Genomic DNA, 20,382 nt, shown 5'->3' with positions numbered 1-20,382 from the left:
TCCAGAAAAATGTAGATACTCTTTGATAGTCAATATGAATGGAACAAAATGACACACTGTTACAATTATTGCATGGAGGGAAGGTTATTTTATGTGTTCAAAGTGACCCTCATTAGCAGCCAAACAACATTAATACCACTGAACTGTTACCCGAACTATAGCTGTCAGTGTTGCCAGTGTGATAGCCACACAGTACGCCTCGATGGTTCTTGTAGCTCATTCATTGTAGCTGGCTTCTGTTGATAAACTTCATTTTTCATGGTTTCCCATACGTAGAAGTTAAGAGGTGTAAGGTCCGGAGACCGTTCTGGGTATTCACAAGTTCCTCTTCGACCTATCCATTGCCCAGGTATATTTTCATCTCTATGGTAGTTATTGTAGGTAAAAATCTTTCATTTCCAAACACCTCTCAGATAGCAAGTAAAATCAATGTTTGCAGCATTTGAAAATACACCTTACTAGTTACATATCTTTAAAGAATGGGCCAATCAAACCGTGCGATGACAGACCACACCACAAATTAACACCCTGTAGATTAACATGTTTGTCCATGGGAATGTAAGGATTTTCAGGAGCCCATATATACAGTTGTGGCAGTTTAAAGTACTGTTCAGTTTGAATTGCGCCTTGTCAGACCAAATAAACATCCCTGCAAACTGTTCATCCTCCCAAAGCATGCCTTCAAATCACTCACAGTACTCCATCCTTGTATCTGGGTCATTCTTGTTCATGGTGTGTAGTGATCTAGGAATGTACATTTTCCACTTTGCAGCCTTCAGAATTCATTGCACGCTTGATTGGCTCACACAGATTTTTGAGATGGCCTAAAAAATGTTGCAACACAGCAATGTTGGAAGTTGGACTTACTGATTTTTTGATCAGCCAGACTTTTTCTTATGCACATCCTGAAGAGTACCATTGGCTTCAAAATCATCCCAAATAAATATGATAAATTGTTGTACATGTTGGTGGCTGAGTTCTGTGGACATTACATCATTGTCATTGTACCTCCATCATGTTTTTGTACTTCCAGTACCACTTCAATACGGCTGTGCATTGTTCAGACGACAATCTTACTCCATTCATTGGTGCACTGTCATCTGCTGGAAAACGCACATCACGATCTGTTGAGAAAAACAGTGGACTATGTCACCTCATGAAATTGCAAAGATATTAACTATCAAAGAGCATCTACATTTTTCTGAATCCCTCTGCATACAAATAAAAGTGTGCATTGCACAGATTTTTCATTTAGCTGATTCTGTGCACACTTCTACACTGGCATGCTGAAGAAGAACAATGCAGCATGAGTTTATCTCAATTAAAATCGGTAAAATGTGCAACACCAACAAAGCACATCTTCTGTCTGTTGCAGCTAACAATGCAACTGATTGAGGGGAAAAATTAGTGTTTATATGTCTCTCTATGCACCGTAATCTATCATACCTTATTCTCAGAATCCCTGTGTGACATATATGACAGTGACAACAGAAATGTTGAACAGTCTTCCTCAATACCCATTCCGTAATTCAACAAATATGTTTTCATGGAAACACCACTGCCATTCTCCCAAAAATTTGCATTTACAGGGTGACCATTATTGAACTATATGAAATAAAATCATCATAACTTCTGAACGGTTTGTGTTAGAATGTTCAAACTGCAAGGTTGTCGGCGGGCCATGATGGGAATTAGTGTGAATGTGTACGCACCTTGTTGTTGTCAGCCATTTGCATGAGAAAATGTCATGGTACAGAGTGCCTGAGCATATAGTGCTTGTGAAGGCCTACTATGCAATGCATGCAATAACAGCCCAACTGTGGCTCACAGGAAGTTTGTGACCAAGTTCAAGCTGAAGACAGCTGGTCCAAGTGTGCTAACAATCTAGAATCTGATTCACAAGTTTGAGAGAACGGGTAGTGTTTATGATGACAGTATTGGCAATATTGGTCATCCAAAATGTGTGGAAATGCCTGATAACATCAAGAAGATATGTGCTGTGTTTCAAATCAGCTCCAGGAAATCAATCAGACGAGCTGCACAACAGGTGAGAATCAACCGGGAGACACTGAGAAATTGTTGAAGACTTGCATCTCTTCCCATACAAAATTCAATACCATGAGCCATTAATCCCCAGGGCCATGGAACAGAGGTTGCGTTTCGCCAACACTGTTGTCCACAGAACTGGTCAATAAGTAAAATTATCGCATTTGGGGTAGTGAGAATCTGCATTTCATGATCGAAAAGTATCTTCACCCTCAGCAGATGAATGTGTGGTGTCCATTGTCCAGTCACGGAATAATTGGCGCGACATTCCTTGATGGCATGGTTACTACAGAACAGTATGTGAAGGTTTTAGAAGATGATTTCATCCCCATTATCCAAAGTGACCCTGATTTCGACAAGATGTGGTTCACGCATGACGGAGCTTGACCACATCAAAGCGGGAGAGTGTCTTATGTCTTGGAGGAGCACTTTGGGGACCACATTCTAGCTCTGGGGTACCCAGAGGCCACTGGCAGGGGCCTCAATTGGCCGCCGTGTTCTCCAGATCCGAACACATGCAACTCCTTTTTGTGGGGCTATATTAAAGATGTGGTGTGCAGCAACAACCCCAAAACCTTTGCTGAGCTGAAAACAGCCATTCGGGAGGTCATAAACAGCATCGATGTTCTGACACTTCAGCAGGTCATGAAGAATTTCATTATTCGTCTGCGCCAAATCATTGCCAATGATGGCAGGCATTTCAAACATGTCATAACCTAAATCCAAATATCTGTAGTGACAATTAAATGTTGAATAAAGTGTCAGCACACCATAGTTTGTAACTAATTTATGTTTTTATCATATAGTTCAATAATTGTCACCCTGTAAATATCTGAACATTCCCACTACAATATATATGAATATTATAACAATGAGTCATAATACAATGTACATAATTTAAGAGTAAAGGTAACAACTCACCAAATAGTAGAGGCACTGAGTTGACAACATACACATAAATAAAACTGACAACTTGCTAGCTTTCAGAGAAATCCTTTTTTTGAGCTAGAGCCACATGCACCTCCTCCTGCCCCAGCACCATAACTTTACTCACCTCGTCCCTACAGCCTCCCCTTCCTGTTCCATCACCTATAGCAGCCCACTAGCCCATTTCATCATCATCATCATCATCACCATCATCATGTGCTGACCCAACTCACTGGTGCCACCGTCTCCTATCTCATGCAACTGCTGTCTCCCTCCAAGCTATTAGCCAATTTTCCCCAAAGGTCCCTCCCACTCCCTGCCTCCTTTCTCCACTCTCTCACTTCACCCCACACAACCGCTGATCCCAGTCAAGCTGCAGTCATGTTTGTGTGTGTCTCTGTGACTCAGTGTCTCCACTATTTGGGTGAGTTGTTACCTTTACTTCTACATTATTAACAATTTTATATGAGCTATATGAAACTGTTACAGTCATAGTAGTGTATCTCTGAGTTCTTCTGATGTTTATACTGTCATTCCTACTTGATAACAACTCCAAAAGCTTGATTTATACTCTAGAACTAGTCATACTAGTGTCTTCTATGTGATTTCCTTTAGAGATGCTTTCCATTTTCACAGAACTCTTACAACAAATTTCAGTCCTTCAGTTCTTGTACCAATTAAGGATTTAAAATTTTCATCTCATTTAAAATTTCTTGTAAATACTACAACTAAATATTTAAATAATGTGACAAACTCTAGATTTTGCCACTAATATTTCAGGATATTATGGTGTTATTTTGTGATATGCATTATCTTGTATTTATCTACATGTAAGGAGAGCTGCCCGTCATTACACCCAGAGGAAATTTTGTCCAAGTCTATCTCCATTTCTTTGTGATTTAATAATGACATCAGCATCATCAGTGAGCAATTTGATAGTGCTGCTGATGCTCTCTGATACACTGCTTATGTGTATTTTGTATGGTCGCACCAGTGTTCCTATTATGCTTCCTTGGGCATGGCCAATTTCACTTTCATCACTGTTGAATATTTGCTATCCAGTACAATGTACCGTGTTCTGTCAGTCAAAAATTCATTGGGCCAACTGCATATCTGTGAAGATGTTCCATATGATTGTATCTTGATTATTATCTGGTAAAATGGTTAAGTTTCAAACGCCTTTCAGAAATCTACGATGGCAGAACATGCCTGTTCATCTGCAACACCTGTTTGCAAGATCCCTTTATGAATAATGCATATTTGATTGTGTGTGTCAGATAGTCAATAGTGAAGGAATTGGGAGGAGGAGGATAGGTTGAGTAATGAGGAAATAAAATACTGTAGAACCATAGGCTCTTTACGTTTTAGAGGGTTGGACAGCAAATTTGGAAAACTGAAGTATGTGTTTAAATAACTTTCTTAAGTAGGTTTCTTGATGTTGCAGAAGAATTAGATGTCTTCTCAAACATAATATTAGAACTAATGAGCACATTTATGTTAAACTTAATATTTGATTATAGCTGTTTTTATTAATAGTGTAACTTTTACTTCCCATGCTCATAATTTATCAGAGTTCTGGTTAATTATGCCAACAGCCCTGCCGCATTAGTAACTCTGGTTCCCATCAGACCACTGAAGTTAAGCATGGTTGGACTCGGCTAGTACTTGGAAGTGTGACTGTCTGGGTCTGCCGAGTGCTGTTGGCAAGTGGGGTTCACTCAGCCCTTGTAAGGCCAATTGAGGAGCTACTTGCTGCGAAGCAGCAGTTCTAGTCATGGAAACTGACAACAGCTGGGAGAGTGGTGTGGCGATCACATGCCCCTTCATATCTGCATCCAGTGATGCCTGTTGGCTGAAGATGACACGGTGGCCAGTTGGTATCGTTGGACCTTGCAAAGCCTGTTCAGACAGAGTTTATTAATTATGCAAGTTTTTTGTGTATGTACATCACTTAATGAGCAGATTAAGTGAATCTTCTGGGATGTTAGTCAAGAGAGCCACTTTGTGTTGATATTAAATTCATTTTCATATCACAGATTTCTTATTGGGGCGAGTAACCCTTAAATCTACATCAATTATCTGAGATACAGGTGTTTACAAAACTGCAGAGAATGACACGGTCAGCACCCTGCATGGGCCAGGTAAGAAGGTGGCTGCAACCCAAGCAAGCCATTAGCGGAGCTCAAGTAAAGAAGGCTCTGGGGACTTGTCTCCAGAGCTAAGTGATGTAAATAAGTAATATAAAATTGAGGAGTTACACTTGATGAGCTATGCTGATGACAATAGGCTTGAACAGACTTTGTGTGGTATCTGCACGACAACATGAACAATGAATGGAAATAAGAGAACCACACATTTGATTTTGATGATATGGAATGAGGTGATTATGTATGTGAACAGATGAACAGAGCATTAAGTGAAATGAAAGAGAGCTCAATCAGTAGTGGAAGGAGGCAGGAAGCATTGGAAAAGAAAAGAATTCCATTTACAAAAGTTAGAAAGAAGTAAGTAAGCAGTGAGAAAAGAAATACAGGAGTAAACATACAGATAATTTTGTCTAGGGTAGAAAAAGAGAGAGACAGAAGAGAAGAGATAATTAGACAGGGGACAGTAGACGGTTATGGAAAGTGAGGGAAGAAAATAAATGACAGAAAGAAAGAGTGCAAGAGGAGGAAGAGAGGGAGAAGGAAAGGGAGGGTAGAGAGCAGAAAGAAAGATACCAAAAAGGAAAGGAAGGGGTGAAGGGGTGGGGGTGGGAAAATTGAAAAATGAGAGAAAAGATAAGGAGGAGAAAAGTAAAATGCTTAGGGATGAGGTAACTGAATGAGTAAACATGGGAGAAAAAAGCATTTAAAACTGTAACATTTTCTGGTGACACAAACATACTAATCAAGGGTCCAAATTCAACTTTACCAGATACAGTTCAGGTTTTAGCTGAATAAGCCTATCACTGGTTCACAGCAAACAGTTTAAGTTTTAATCTCACTCAAACATATGAAAATTCCCCGCTTGCACCACAAGTAGACATTAATGATTATGCACCCAGTGAAACACTGTGTGGAAACCTCCTTATCATTCAGCTGAGTAACATGTTAAAATAGTCATTACATAAACAAACTAAATCAAGAAACTTGGTTTATTATTTTTTGCCCTTAGGAGTATCTGTCACTGAGTTGGCTTAAAGGCAAGAGTGTTAGCTTATTTTGGATATTTTCCCTCCTCACTGGTTGGTTGACTGGTTTAAGAGGGTGGGGGGACATACTGTCTCATGGAATTATGTTCTGGGGAAATGAACCCTAACTAAATAAAATATTTATTCCACAGAAGCAACCAGTACAAATATTGTGTAAAACTGATGACCAAACATCTTGCAGAGGGCCTTTTTATGGATATTAGAATTCTTACACTAATTTCCAATACATTTACTCTTTAATGGTATCTGTAGCTGATAAGAAAAACCAGCTCAGCTGAACTGTAATATACACAGTCCTAAAATATGATACAAAAATAATTTTCATGTAGATTTTTCCTCCTGGTCTATGGTTCAGAGTGAGGTTATGAACACTGCTGTAATGGTATTCATCAGGGTCCCATCTAACATAAACCAACAAACTGGGAATCTTAATCAGTTCAAAAGAAAATTAAAATGTACCTCATTAGCCATTCTTTCTACAAATTATCTAAAATTTGGATTCATGAAGCATTACAGTGATAGCTTATTATTAAAATAATATGCAGACTAAGTTTCAATGTATTGTCTCTGTTAAAGTATATCTTGATTTATTTCACACCCCTACATGTTCGGCGCAGTGGCTAGCACACTGGACTTGCATCTGGGAGGACGACAGTTAAATCCCGTGTCCAGCCATCCTGATTTAGGTTTTCCGTGATTTCCCTAAATCGCACCAGACAAATGCCGGGATGGTTCCTTCGAAAGGGCATGGCCGACTTGCTTTCCTAATCCGATGAGACCGATGACCTCGCTGTCTGGTCTCCTCCCCCAAAACAACCCCAACCCTAAATGTTCATCTACAGAACACAACAATGAATGAATAAATAACTACGAGAATGACACATAATGCACAACCTGAGAGCTGAGACAGAGAAAATTTAAGGCAAATAACAGAAACTATAGCATGTGGTGGAAAAAATAAGAAAAGAGAAACAAGCAGGCCAGGGAAAGCGACAGTAATTAGAACAAAGTATGGCAAGATGCATTTTGCAGAAAGGGTAATCTTTAAGATTTTGCAGAGAACAGATAACTACAGCCAACCAATTTCTCACAACAATTTTAAAGACTATGAAAACAAAAAAAAAGGTGGTTGGTTGGTTGAATTGTAGGAGGGGACCAAACAGTGTGGTCATCAATCCTAACCAATTAGGCAAGGGCGGGGAAGGAAGTTGGCTATGCACTTTCAAAGGAAAGCACCCTGGAGTTTGCCTGAAATGATTTAGGAAAATCATGGAAAACCTGAATCAGGATGGCTGGATGCGGAGTTGAATCGTGGTCCTCCAGAATGCAAGTCCAGTGTGCCAACCACTGCACCACCTCGCTTAGCAGAACAAAAAAAGGGCCAAAAATCCAAAATAAACTCTTCCAATTTAGCAGGAGAGATAGAATTAGTAGGGGGAGTATTTAAATGCCACTCATCCAGCTTTACTTGAATGCGCCAAAAAATTTAAGAAACAAGTCTGGTCAGAGAGGAAGCAAGAACACTGCTGGTAGAACATACATACATGATAAAAGTTACCAGTCACCAGTCCTGGTTGGGAATATGGAAAAGATTTCTTTTGCAACTTACAGATAAAGTGTGGTACAAGGAGGAAAGAAGACCTTATTCACAGTTTCTGAGAAGCTGCCAATCTGAATCCAGGGGGTATGCTTTGATAGACTGGGCATGGACAGCAGATGAGGTATGGCCTTCCCTTGAAAACACAGACATATTGAAAGGACAACTGTCTGAGAAAGTTGGCTATGTCACTAAGGAGAAATGATAAACAAGGACAGGTTTTTGACAGGTAGAACATGTGGGAAAATGCATGAAAATTAAGATATTTAATAACATGAGGTCAGATAGAGAGAGTTTTAAATTTTCCAGGAAAGAACCTAATATGATTAGCCTGCACAAGTTCTTCCTGTAGAAACCCAACAGAGTAACTATTGGAAGAACCAGTACAACATTCGTCAAGCAACACATAATAAAGTTCTAAACTTTGGATTAGATTAGAAATAGAAGGGGGTGATCTGATACCTGCTAATAAGCAACAGTGGAGTTTTGGAGGGATAAATATAACAGTAAAAAGGGAGTAGGTACGAGGTTTTCACTGCCATGCACATCAGGCTAAGGGGTCCATCTCAGTGATAATCTGTCACCACTTGTGGAGTCAGAAGGTACTAAGGCTATATAGTGAACCACATGGAACCAAGGAAACAGCCCAGTAAACAAGGATGTGCCCTCTATCTATATCCAATGTGTAGCTCACCATAGGGCCTGTTATCCTGCTCACAATGGCTGTCAGAACAGGCAGCTATCAGAAGACAACCTTCCATTTAGGTAGCCAGGTATATACAGAAATACATACCAGCTACTTCAGAAGATACTGACTAATGCAGGAACTGATGTCTGCATGCAGACCTTCATAGATGGTTACTGAGCAGGACATGTACAATGTGTAATAGAGGAAAAGATAGTGCCATCTAATAAGTGAAGCAATAAGTGCCACTATCTAGTTCAGCAAAGACTGAAATCTAAAGAGATGTCAAGATGTGTAGAAGTAGAAGACTTAATATGAAGAGCATATTTTGAGTTTGTTAGTAACAAGTGACTGTGTTATGGATAGCCTAAATAAGAACAACACTTCAAGCAGAGGCACATGTTGCAAGTTGTTTAAAGAGTGAGTTGTTTGGAGAGTTACCACATTATTATTTTCAATATGCTTTTTTGCCTCTGGATAATGTGCACATGGTGAGCTTAGATGCCAGATGTGTGTGTTTATAAGATCATATTTTTGTATCTTTCTTCAGTTGGAAGAGCTCCAGTCTTCATGGTAGACATACATTGATAAAGTGTAATTACATTATTCTGTCTTTCTTCTTTTAGGAAGAGGTTTATCAAGGGGAGTATGAGTAGATACTACATGGTATGCAAGGGAGGAATCACAGAGCTTAAGCTGTTTTATTTTGAAAATATTTTCTTAGATTGTTTAGTTCTGTTGTGCAAGAGACTGAGCTCAGAAAAGCACAGGTTGTAGATTTTCTTTTGAGTGATGCCTCTCATATTGTTGCAACATTAAAGGAGAGTACTTGGTAACTACAGTACAAAGCATTTTGTCAGTACAGTCAACTAGGTAGATCAATAAAAAAGTGAATTTATATTATCTTATATGTCAATGGGTGCAAAAAATGTAATTTTAAGCTATGTTTCTCTTTTGATTTATCATGATACATCTAGAGACTAACCAATCTCACACACCTCCAGTGTCTGATACTAGAGGTTTTTTATGTCTGTTTTTGTAATTAGGAACTACTCCCAGTAGACACTGAAAAGAGGGGGCACTGTAAAGCCTAATTAAAAAGGCTGTAAGCCTATCTCTAATATTATAATAAGCGGGGAGGGCAAATATGGAACAGGATATCTGAAGCAGAGGGTTTCACAAGGCTCTCATCTAATACGCTTAAAGTGAGCAGACTATGGGTGCACAAATGAGACAGCAGGACAGACAAGCAAACACACTGTAATCCGGTGACCTTATGCTGTATTGGCAGAAGATACTCATCAGAGAGAGTTGGTGGTTATAGTACTGTGGCTGCCTAAGGAGGTACAGATTCTTAGAATCTTGGGCCATTAATATGTTACAGAATATCAACAGCAGATTAGGAAACCCAAAGTATATGTCTTCTTACAGTATTTTCTTAGCCTGATGTGGTTGAAATATTGGATGTTGTGTCACCAATTTAGGAGTAAAGGAGACCACTCACTGAGTAGTAGAAGTGTTGAGTTGTCAACAGGCATACAAAAAAAGAATGAAAACGTGCTAGCTTTCAGATGAATCCTTTGGGTGGTGGCCATTCTTTTCATGGACAGTTACGAGGGTTATCCACAAAGTACATTATGTTTTCGTTTGTGTCCGTTATCGGCGGGGCTAGCGCGGCCATCTTGGTGTCATGGCATTCCGCCGCTCAGCCGGCATCCTGCCGTGCTAGTGAGAGGTTCGTGCTGTACTCCGTTGACTTACTGTGACAGTTTGAAATGTCAGCATTAATTGAAAATGCCACGAAGTGTGAAGTGCGTGCTGTAATAAAGTTTCTGACTGCAAAAAACTGTACACCGATAGAAATCTATCGGCAGCTTTGTGAAGTGTATGGGGACAACATAATCATTGAAGGTGGAGTGCGTCAATGGGTCATAAAATTTAAAAATGGCTGAACTAACATTCACGACGAAGAGCGAAGTGGAAGACCGAGCATAGTGACTGCCGAACTTGTCGAAAAAGTCGATGCCGCGGTCCGTGAAAACTGTAATTTCACAATAACAGAACTCTCTATGAGTTTTTCACAAATTTCACGAAGTTTGTTGCACAAAATCATTACCGAAAAGCTTGGTTACCACAAGTTTTGTGCAAGATGGATGCCAAAAATCTTGACAGAGATTCACAAAAATCAGCGAATGGCTGCAGCGTTAACGTTTTTGGACGCTTACGAGAAAGATGGTTACTCATTACTCAATCGCATCATTACTGGTGACGAAACATGGGTTAAGCATGTGAACTGCGAGACAAAATTGCAGTCAATGCAGTGGGGGCACACAAATTCCCCCCAAAAACCCAAGAAATGCATGCAGACAACGTCGGCAAGGAAGGTGATGGTGACTGTCTTTTGGGACAGAAAAGGTGTGATTTTTGTGGATTTCCTGGAAAGAGGCACTACAATAAACTCTCAAAGGTATTGCCAAACTCTGCACAACCTCAGAAGAGCAATACAAAACAAGCGCAGGGGAAAGTTGGGCTCAAAGATCTTGCTGATTCACGACAACGCCCGGGCCCACACGGCAAATGCCACTTGTGAAGTTCTCGAATCTTTTAAGTGGGAGTTGTTTCCTCATCCACCGTACAGTCCCGACCTGGCACCGAGTGACTTCCACTTATTCCCAGCAATGAAGAAGTGGTTGGCTTTGCAGCGTTTTGATGACGACACACAGCTTCAAGAAGAGGTAACCACGTGGTTGAAGGCGCAGGCGGCCGAATTTTACGACGAAGGAATTTCCAAGCTCGTCCATCGCTACGATAAGTGCTTTAATTTAAATGGCAACTATGTAGAAAAGTAGTATTTAAGTGTGGCTTTCATCTGTATATAATAAAAAAAATTCCAATACTTTATTTATTTTTAATTCCAAAACGTAATGTACTTTGTGGATAGCTCTTGTATTTGGTGGTCATGCTCACATAAAAATGTGCATAAATTGTAAATGAGCTAGTATATGACATGGTTGCTTTGTTATGTGGCCCTGCTGCTAATGGTATAGAATAAGGTTGTGATAGGACAAGGGAAGGATATGCCGGGTGGTGGATATGGCAGGTCTTGAACCTGGGTCCTCCACAGGAATATGAGTCCTTGGGCAAAAGGCTGGGAGTAGGAGTGACATAGGAATGAGCAAGGATGTTGTGGCCAACAGAATATCACTTTAGCAGGGGTGGGAAGGATGTTCCTCATTTCCAGCCATGATAATAGATAAACAAAGACCTGGCCTCTAGATCATGAAGGTATCATCAATGAACCTTAATCATACAAGGGGTTTGGGGCTTTGGAAGGTTAGGAAGGTTTCCTCTAAATGGGACATAAACTGGTTGGCAGATTGGTGCAATGTGGGTGCCTATGGGTGCGCCATGGGTCTGTTTGTTTATCTTTCACTCAAAGGAGAAAGATTAAGAGCCAAAGAATCCTCTCGTTATTCCATAACACATTTTCCCGGCCTCTAGACCATGAAGGTATCATCAATGAACCTAGGAAGGTTTCCTCTAGACGGTCCATTAACTGGTTGGCATAGAAGGGTGCATGTGGGTGCCTATGGGTGTGCTATGGATCTGTTTATGTATCTTTCCCTCAAAGGAGAAAGATTAAGAGCCAAAGACATGCTCTCCTCATTCCATAACACATTTTCCCAATCTGCTTACCTGGTCCTCCTCAGCCCAAGGTGCCACCTTCCTGGACATTGACCTCCATCTCTCCGATGGCTCAGTGCACACTTCTGTCCAAATCAGGCCCACTAATGACTATCAGTGCTTGCATTTTGAAAACTGTTGTGCCTTCCATACCAAAAAATTGCTCCCTTGTAGCATGGCCACCCATGGCAGATGTACTTGCAGTGTTGTCCAATAGGCTGAACATCTCATGAAGGCCTTCATAGACAGGCATTCTCCCCCCGCCTCCCCTCCCATCACCTGTAATCCGCAAACAAGTTTCTCATACCATATCCTTACACACTCCTAAACCTCCCACCACCCCCAAGAACCCACTGCAAAGGAGTGTGCCACCACATCACCCAATATCGTCCTGAACTGGAGCATCTGAACTGTTTTCCTTGAAAGGCCTTTGAATATCTATCACCATTCCTGGAAATGAGGGATATCCTACCTATAGTCATTCCCACCCTTCTTAATGTGGTGTTCCACCATCCACTCAAACTACATAACATCCTGGTCCATACCCACGCCACCGCCACTCCATTGCCACAGCGGTTATATTCCTGTGGAAGACCCAGATGCAAGACTTGCTTGATTCACTGCCCAACAGATCGTACTCTTGTCCTGTCAAAGTCTTACCCTACTCCACCAGAGCAGGAACACCTGTGAAAGCAGCCATGTCATATGCTAGCTCCACTGCAATTCCTGCACAGCATTTTGTTATCCACTAGAATGAATGGCCACTGTCAAACTGTGGGCAAGAAAAGATTGCTCACTCATTAGCAGAACACAACAAATTCAAAATAAACAGTTGCTTCACAAATCATGCCATCTTGATTCCTTCCGTCCCGTACAAGGTTTTTGGAACAATGGAAATGGGAATTAGCCTTGAAACATATTCCTTGCTCCTGTAATCCTCCTGGCCTCCATCTCCACTAACCCACTACACCCACATCCCACACACTCTGCCCAACAGTCACCACCTCTCAATTCAAGCCTTCATGTCATTGTTGCTGTGCACTACATGACCTCATTGTCTTTGGTGCCCAATTTTCACATTCTCAGCCCACGCACCTGCTACCTCTCCCTTCCACGTCACTATCCTACATACCTGATGCTTCCTTCCAATCCAACAGCTACTCCTCCTCATCTGCTTCCTCCTGTTTCCTGCCTCTTTCCCCATGTACCCAGCCACCCCAACGTAACCACTCACCCCAGTTCATAACCAAATTGCAATCCCGGCATTGCCTGTTCGCTGCCCAGGGCATATGTGTATTATTTGTATTCTACCAGAGCTTTGCCCAACATATTTATACTGGATGTTATGTCAATAAACACAGAAATGAAGCCAGTCCTGTTATGGATATTAAATTTAATGACTGATTGTAACTGTTTTTCTTGGTAGTGTAGCTTTGATTAACTATGTTCACAACTGCAGTTCTCACTAGTCGTAGAAATCATCCAAAGAATAATCTGAGATGATGATCTGGAACAATAGTTTCAGATGCATCTAACAGCCCAGCAAGCAGCATCTTGCTGAAACTGAAAAACTACCAAAACCATCATACCTGTAGGAGCAGCGGTCATTAATGGGAAAATAAATTATTACATATCTCAGTTCACATTCTGGTAACTGAAGCTCTTCACTTTATTATTTTCTTTCTTCTGTCAGTGACATCATCAGCCTGTAACTGTTCTTGAAGTTCATTTGTTTCCAACTGTATTAATCTGTGCATGTCTCCACCACTTTAATAAATATGAGCATTGTGGAACTGTCTCAAAAGTATACAGCACCATTTGTTAGCCTTTTTGGCCGATTTCATAATCCTTCCTCTGGTGCCAGTTTTTAGAACATGTTTTTTTTACTATTTATAATTTGAAACCCATTTTGATAATTCATCTCCGTTCTGTTACTACAATCTGGATTTTTTTTTATGTATTCAGAAGGACTTAATTCTTTAAATCTTTTAACGGGTTGAGAGTTAGTATCACCCAGTGATTCATTGTGTGCCTCTAAACATATAAATTACAATGTTGTAATAAAGGAAGTGCATACACTAATATCAGACATATGGGAAACTGAAATCATGTCAGATAACTGGAAAATTGAAACAATAATCCCCATTTATAAGAAAGGAGATAGAACTGCATATGAAAACTACTGAAGTATAACACTGCTAAGCAAGGCTTAAAAGGTCATCATATGTTTACTAAATCAAAGGATTCGGAAATGCACAGAAGGCATACATGGGGAACATCAGTGTCACTTTCAACCAGACAGACGAACAACTAATCAAGTACTTGCGAACAGAAAACTGATGGAAAATTTCTAGAGCATAATATAGACCTACACTCCCTACTCATTGATTTCAAACCAGCCTTTGACAGCATCAGGTGGCAAGAATTATACAGAGCGCCAAGGGAAGTTGGCTAGACTATTAAATCCAATCGGAATCGCACTGACAGAGTCAAGAGCTAAAGTATAGATATTCAACAGGACAAATGAAAGATTCATCTTTAATAAATAAAGGAGTGAAGCACGGTAACAGTCTCTCCAGTGTCATATTAAACATATATCCCTGCACAGCATGGTAAATAAAATCAATAAAAGAGGCACCATATCCATGAAAACCAGCCAGTTATGTAAATATGCTGAAGACATAGCAATAGTATGAAGAGATTCTAACACACTTACAGAAATACCTGGCAACGGAAACAGAAGTTTTAAAAATCAGCTTCATCACAAATAAACATAAAACAAAATGTATAGTAATGTCATGCTCTGAGGCCAGAAGAACCCCCAAAAATCTAAATATAAATGGGAAGTACTTCAAAGGGGTATCATCTTTTAGTTACCTGGAAGGCTTAATACCAAATGATAACAACATCTGAAAGGCTATACAGGAAAGGATACAAGCAGAGAGCACAACTTACTTTGCAGCTCTACAACTCTTCGAAAACAGCCTTTTTATAAGAAGAATGAAATTCTTAGTACATAACTCCCTAGTCCACCTGGTTGTCACACATGGGTCCGAGGTACGGACACTGACAGAAGATGATGAAAATGCTTTAAGAACCTATGTGTGAAAAGTACTACATAAAATGTATGGCCCAATGAGGGAGGAAGAAGACCAGAGGATAAACTGTTACACTGAGTAATAAGCATTAATACAAGGAAGAGAGATAGTAACATTTGTCAAATCACAATGAACATAATAGCTAGGACATTGAGAGAGAATAGCAGAGGATAGAATACAAAAGAAAATTATGAAAAGTATCATCCATGCTACTAGACCAAAAGGGGAGACCTAGAAGAAAGTGGATTGATGATGTAATGGAGGATCTCTCTCATCAGCAAAGGAGTCCAGGGATGGAAAACAATTGAAAAAACCAAGAAGCATAGAGGAAAATAAACGAAGAAGCCAAAGGTCACAAAGCATGGTAGCGCTACAGAAGAAGAATAATAATTGTGATATGTGCTTCAATACTTAATACAATGGGATGCTGACCTACAAGGTTCTATTATCTTCATATTCTAGGTAGTTTGAGGAAGAAAGATTTCAGGAAGCTGCAGAACAATCAAATCTGGATAGCTAGACAGGGATTTGGACATTGCAGCTCCTGAGTGCATGTTCAGTGCCTTAGCTTTAACCACTTATCCCATGATGCTCCAACAGCCAGTTTTCACTGACAACACACTACATTCTGTCTCTTTAAGATGATCTCAATCCACAGAGAGAGAGAGAGAGAGAGAGAGAGAGAGAGAGAGAGACAAAACAAGGTTCCATTACGCATGGCTCTAAACTGCGTTGGGTAAGGGGCACAAGTTGACTTTTCAGCTGATAGTTTTGATCAGAAACCATGCTGGATGCTAGAGAGCAAAATGTTTTGTTCTGTAACATTATCTTATACCCCCAGTATATTATAGACTCATAATGTATGTTTAGATGAGCTTCGTAATAGGACATTGCTACACCAGTTGCTGATTCCACTGTGTTGCATCAGATCTGCCTATCTATAGACTTACACTTTGCTTTATATCTGTTGTAAAGCAAGTGTTTTCATTTAATAAGCTTCCTAATGCTACTGATATGCCATGGTGATCTGCCAGGCTTATTTATTTTCTAGTTACATATTACTGTAAAGTGTGATCAACTACTCAGTTTTACTTATATTAGAGGCATTTTGCAAGGCCCTTATCTAAAATAAATGTTTCCAGCTCCCATTACAAATATGTCGATGTCAAGTTTGCAATAAAACGTAGATTTTTTTGCTCATTTCTACAATACTTTGTATCCTCGTTCATTTATTTATGTTATGATCACTGTTGCTAGAATTGCATACGGCAGTTGGCCCTGGTCTCTGTGTATACGTTCTCAAGAAAACTCGCCAATCTGTAGCTGACAAATATGTCTCCACCACAACTGGAATTCCAAATTACATACCTGACACCTTTTCCATGGATATTAATGGGAGCATTTCAGAGAGGTTGCTTTAGCCTTATAAAATCATATTTTCCCATTGCCTGATATTCAGTTAATACCTGTGTACTGTAATTATAGGCTAATCTTGTTGATTATTCTTTGTAATCTGAGTGTTTTATCTGGGATACTGGTACAGAAGCACACTGTATAATGTATTTTAAAGGATTTATTTATTACTGAAGTACAATATCACAAAATATTTATATGGTAGAATGGTGGAGAAAGTACATAAACAAGGCAATAAAATGCACAGAAAAATGCTGCTGTCACATTCTTGTATCTGATAAATGACACTGATGACTGACAAGAAGTGAAAAGGTGTGCATTTATCCATTGCAGCTGTGCTGGGCCATACAAGATCTCTATGTTTTGACTGCCTTTGCTGAATGTGATAGTAGAGTCAATGACACTCAATGACCACTAGCCACAGGCATCAATTAGTGTCCAGTACTTTGCTCATCTTAAAATAGGTAACTTAGAAAATGTGTAGGATGGTACTGTATCTTATGGTTCACTGAAATGGGAATGACTTTGACATTTAACATGTCATGAAATGACAATTTCAGAGGCTGGTCTCATGCAGATATGATTTTATGTATACAGACTGTAGCAGTGAGTAAAAAATGTGTACGAAGGCCGGGAATCGAACCCAGGTATCCTAGGCTCGTGCATTAGCCACTAAGGTACCTTGGCACAGTGGTTCACACAACTGCACAGATTATCCTGGCACTTCTGCCTCCTCGACACGACTCTCACTGTTGCCACAGCCTACTTTAAATTCCCCCTTGCACCTGAACAGAATTTCTGAGACTCTCCATGTTCTGGAATAGCACCTCAGCATTGAACATAAATGGGGGACCCAGCCTGAAACCCAAGTGCAGGCACTTAAACACATAAAATCACACAATTTCAGAGACTTTATGGGCCTCATACAGACATAATTTTCTGTATATAGACTGAAGCGGCAAGTGAAAATTTGCACCAAGATACCTTGGTCTCATACAAATATGATTCTATGTATATAGACTGAAGTAGCAAGGGAAAATTTGTACGGTGGTTCCTTGGTCTCATACAGATATGACTTCATGTATATAGACTGAAGCTGAAGGTAAAAATTTGTACCAAGGTTCGATGCTGAGGTGCTATTCCAGAAAATGGAGAGCCTCAACAATTCTGTTTGTGTGCAAGGGGGAATTTAAAGTAGATTGAGACAGCAGTGAGAGTGTGGATCAATGTGGGTTGCATGCCAGGTTAATCCGTGTAGCTGTGCGAACTGCTATTCTAAGGTAGCTAACACACCTGCCTAATTAGCAGGAAACCCAGTTCAATTTCCCCTTCTTGGTAAAAATGTTAACTCACCACTTCAGCCTGCATATATAAAATTTAATGTCATTCCAAATGAAATTGTAGGAATGCATATAAGGCATAGGAAAGTGTGTTGATGAGACACTCCTTTATGAATCACACAGAACATTAACCCTAGAGTACTAAACCCTCATAAAATTTATGATTGCAGTTGATACCAATTCACAGTTCCCTACGATCTGGTATTGTCAGCATTGGGTGTAAAAAAAGTCATTTTGTACTTTTTTGTGTGGGACATACCATTGAAGGCCTTATAATCGTAATTAATTGGTGTTTAAGCTATAAATTATGACTTTCTTTGAATAAAATATGGAATAGCCTAGTAAAATTTACGATGGTTTAGTAAAAATCTATTTTTTTTCTCCTTTAGTGTTCTGGGGTTAAATGATTATCAAATGTGTATGATCATCCTGACAGATGCAACAGACCCTGAACGAATTTTTCGCTCTGCAGCAGTGTGTGCACTGATGTGAAACTACATGGGAGATTAAAACTGTGTGTCGCACCGAGACTTGAACTCAGGATCTTTGCATTTTGCGCCCAAGTACTCTACTGAATGAGCTACCCATGCCCAACTCACAACCTGTCCTCACAGCTTTCACCCCCGCCAAGTACCTCATGTCCCACCTTCCAGACTGCAAAGAAGCTGCCCTGTGAAATCTGCGGTACTAGCACTCTTGGTAGAAACTATAATGTGGAGACATGGCTTAACCACAGCCCCTAGTATGGTTCCAGAAAGAATTTTTCACTTTGCAGTGGTGTGTGCGTTGATATGAACCGTCCTGGCTTCTGTGAAGTTTGGCAGGTAGGACATGACGTACTGGCGTGGAGCATTTGCCCACAGAAAACAAAGGCCCCGAATTCATGCCTCGGTCTGCCCACAATTTTAATCTGCCAAAAAGTTTCATGATAGGCCCTATTTTTAAGCCAATTGCACCCACAACATACAATACCATTCTCCGATCAAACTGTGCAAAAACTGCCAACTCGAATAACATCACACATGTTAACTCCTTCTTTCAGCATGTTCTGGCAGATTCCGGCATGAAGGAGAACCTTTAGTGACAGTGGGCCATCCGAAACGTACAGTAGCGTTCGTCGGCTTTCACTCGTCAATAATGATGCTGTGTTGTTGTAAACCTTCTGACCAAAAACTAGCGGATTATATGGCTTTTTCATTGGTCTTACTTTAAGTTTCAGTGAAAATTGGTAACTATTTTTTTACAGCAAACATTTCACTTCCGCAATGGAATAGTTGTCATTTTAAAATGGCAGTTCGATTGTGTCACTTCAATGCTCCTGTCACAATCACAATATTAAATGATTTTTTATTTTTATTAGTTCCTGACGCACGCGAAGCTGCGCTATTTTCGGAATATACTGATGCATCCTATCAAACATTAATGCGAAACGGCAACAATGAACAGCATTCTATAGTTTTACAGTATCACTAAGAATGAGATATGTTCATTAACTTTTTAAAAAAATATCTTATTTATTTCTGGAATCAGTGATGAGCCTAGTGAATTTGTACGCAGTACTCTTTGAAATCATTGCTGAACTAACCATCCTTTGCATTTACATCTGCCGTTGAATACGCCTTTTTCTGTAAGTATTGGTAGTTTTTCCTCGACAACTGTTCTCGTAGGCAACTGACAATAAGTTTCCGAGAGTAAGCCATTTAATCGCCAACCATGTACCCAACACGACCCCTAACCACAAAATTCAACACAAGCACTTTTATTTACAAACATTCACATAGACACCAGAGATCTTCCATTGGAGATTTTAATTTTTATTTCGCGCTGGCACACTATGGCCTTGCTTTGAGCTTTGACGATTATGACGACTCTACGTTCAATGAAAACTTGCACATGTATCTCCTACAAGCCCCAGACCTGTGGAAACATCCTAACGGCTCACTGTCATGCCAGCTGGCATAACAGTCAGAAAAGTTAAAAGCCGTTTGTTTTACTGGCCCGCATGCACCTTGCTCCACCTTTAACAAGAGCTTCGAAAACTGCACTAGATGGCTAAGTTCTCATATTGCATTCTTTAGCAAGACAGTGTCACGACTGTAAAATGAGTTATATTTTCAGCTACATAAATAAATATTTTGTACATTGGAAAATGATTGTGAACATCATGGTAGGAGTCTCATACTGGCCTTCAGCAAATCCGTTTAACCACCATGTAGTATAATAACAATATTTTTTTTTTAAATAAGCCTATAAGACATAGAAATTTATTCGTCTAGTTTCAACATACAGCTTAAATTGCATAAGTTATACTGAACAAGTCACTGAATGTAAATGTTACAGTGAGTGGAAGCAGAAAATTTATTTCTGCCTTCGGAGATTTAAAGCTACCTTTGATTTGA

The 20,382-nt window shown here is 39.9% G+C and overlaps 1 protein-coding gene across 1 annotated transcript in view; it reads right to left on the bottom strand.

Annotated features, from left to right (window-relative positions):
• The window catches only part of LOC124612705 (probable enoyl-CoA hydratase echA8), a 69,155-nt gene extending 49,363 nt beyond the window's left edge, over positions 1-19,792 (bottom strand). The window contains exon 1 of the mRNA XM_047141052.1: positions 19,569-19,792. Within this exon, the coding sequence (XP_046997008.1) occupies positions 19,569-19,683 (115 nt within the window). The 5' untranslated portion in view covers positions 19,684-19,792. The remainder of the gene's footprint in view (positions 1-19,568) is intronic.
• Between the last annotated feature and the right edge of the window lie 590 nt (positions 19,793-20,382).

This window comes from Schistocerca americana, chromosome 4 (genome assembly GCF_021461395.2).
Source record: "Schistocerca americana isolate TAMUIC-IGC-003095 chromosome 4, iqSchAmer2.1, whole genome shotgun sequence".
Taxonomy (NCBI): Eukaryota; Metazoa; Arthropoda; class Insecta; order Orthoptera; family Acrididae; genus Schistocerca; species Schistocerca americana.
Note: the sequence above shows the minus strand (reverse complement) of the source record. Positions and strands in the feature narration are given on the sequence as shown.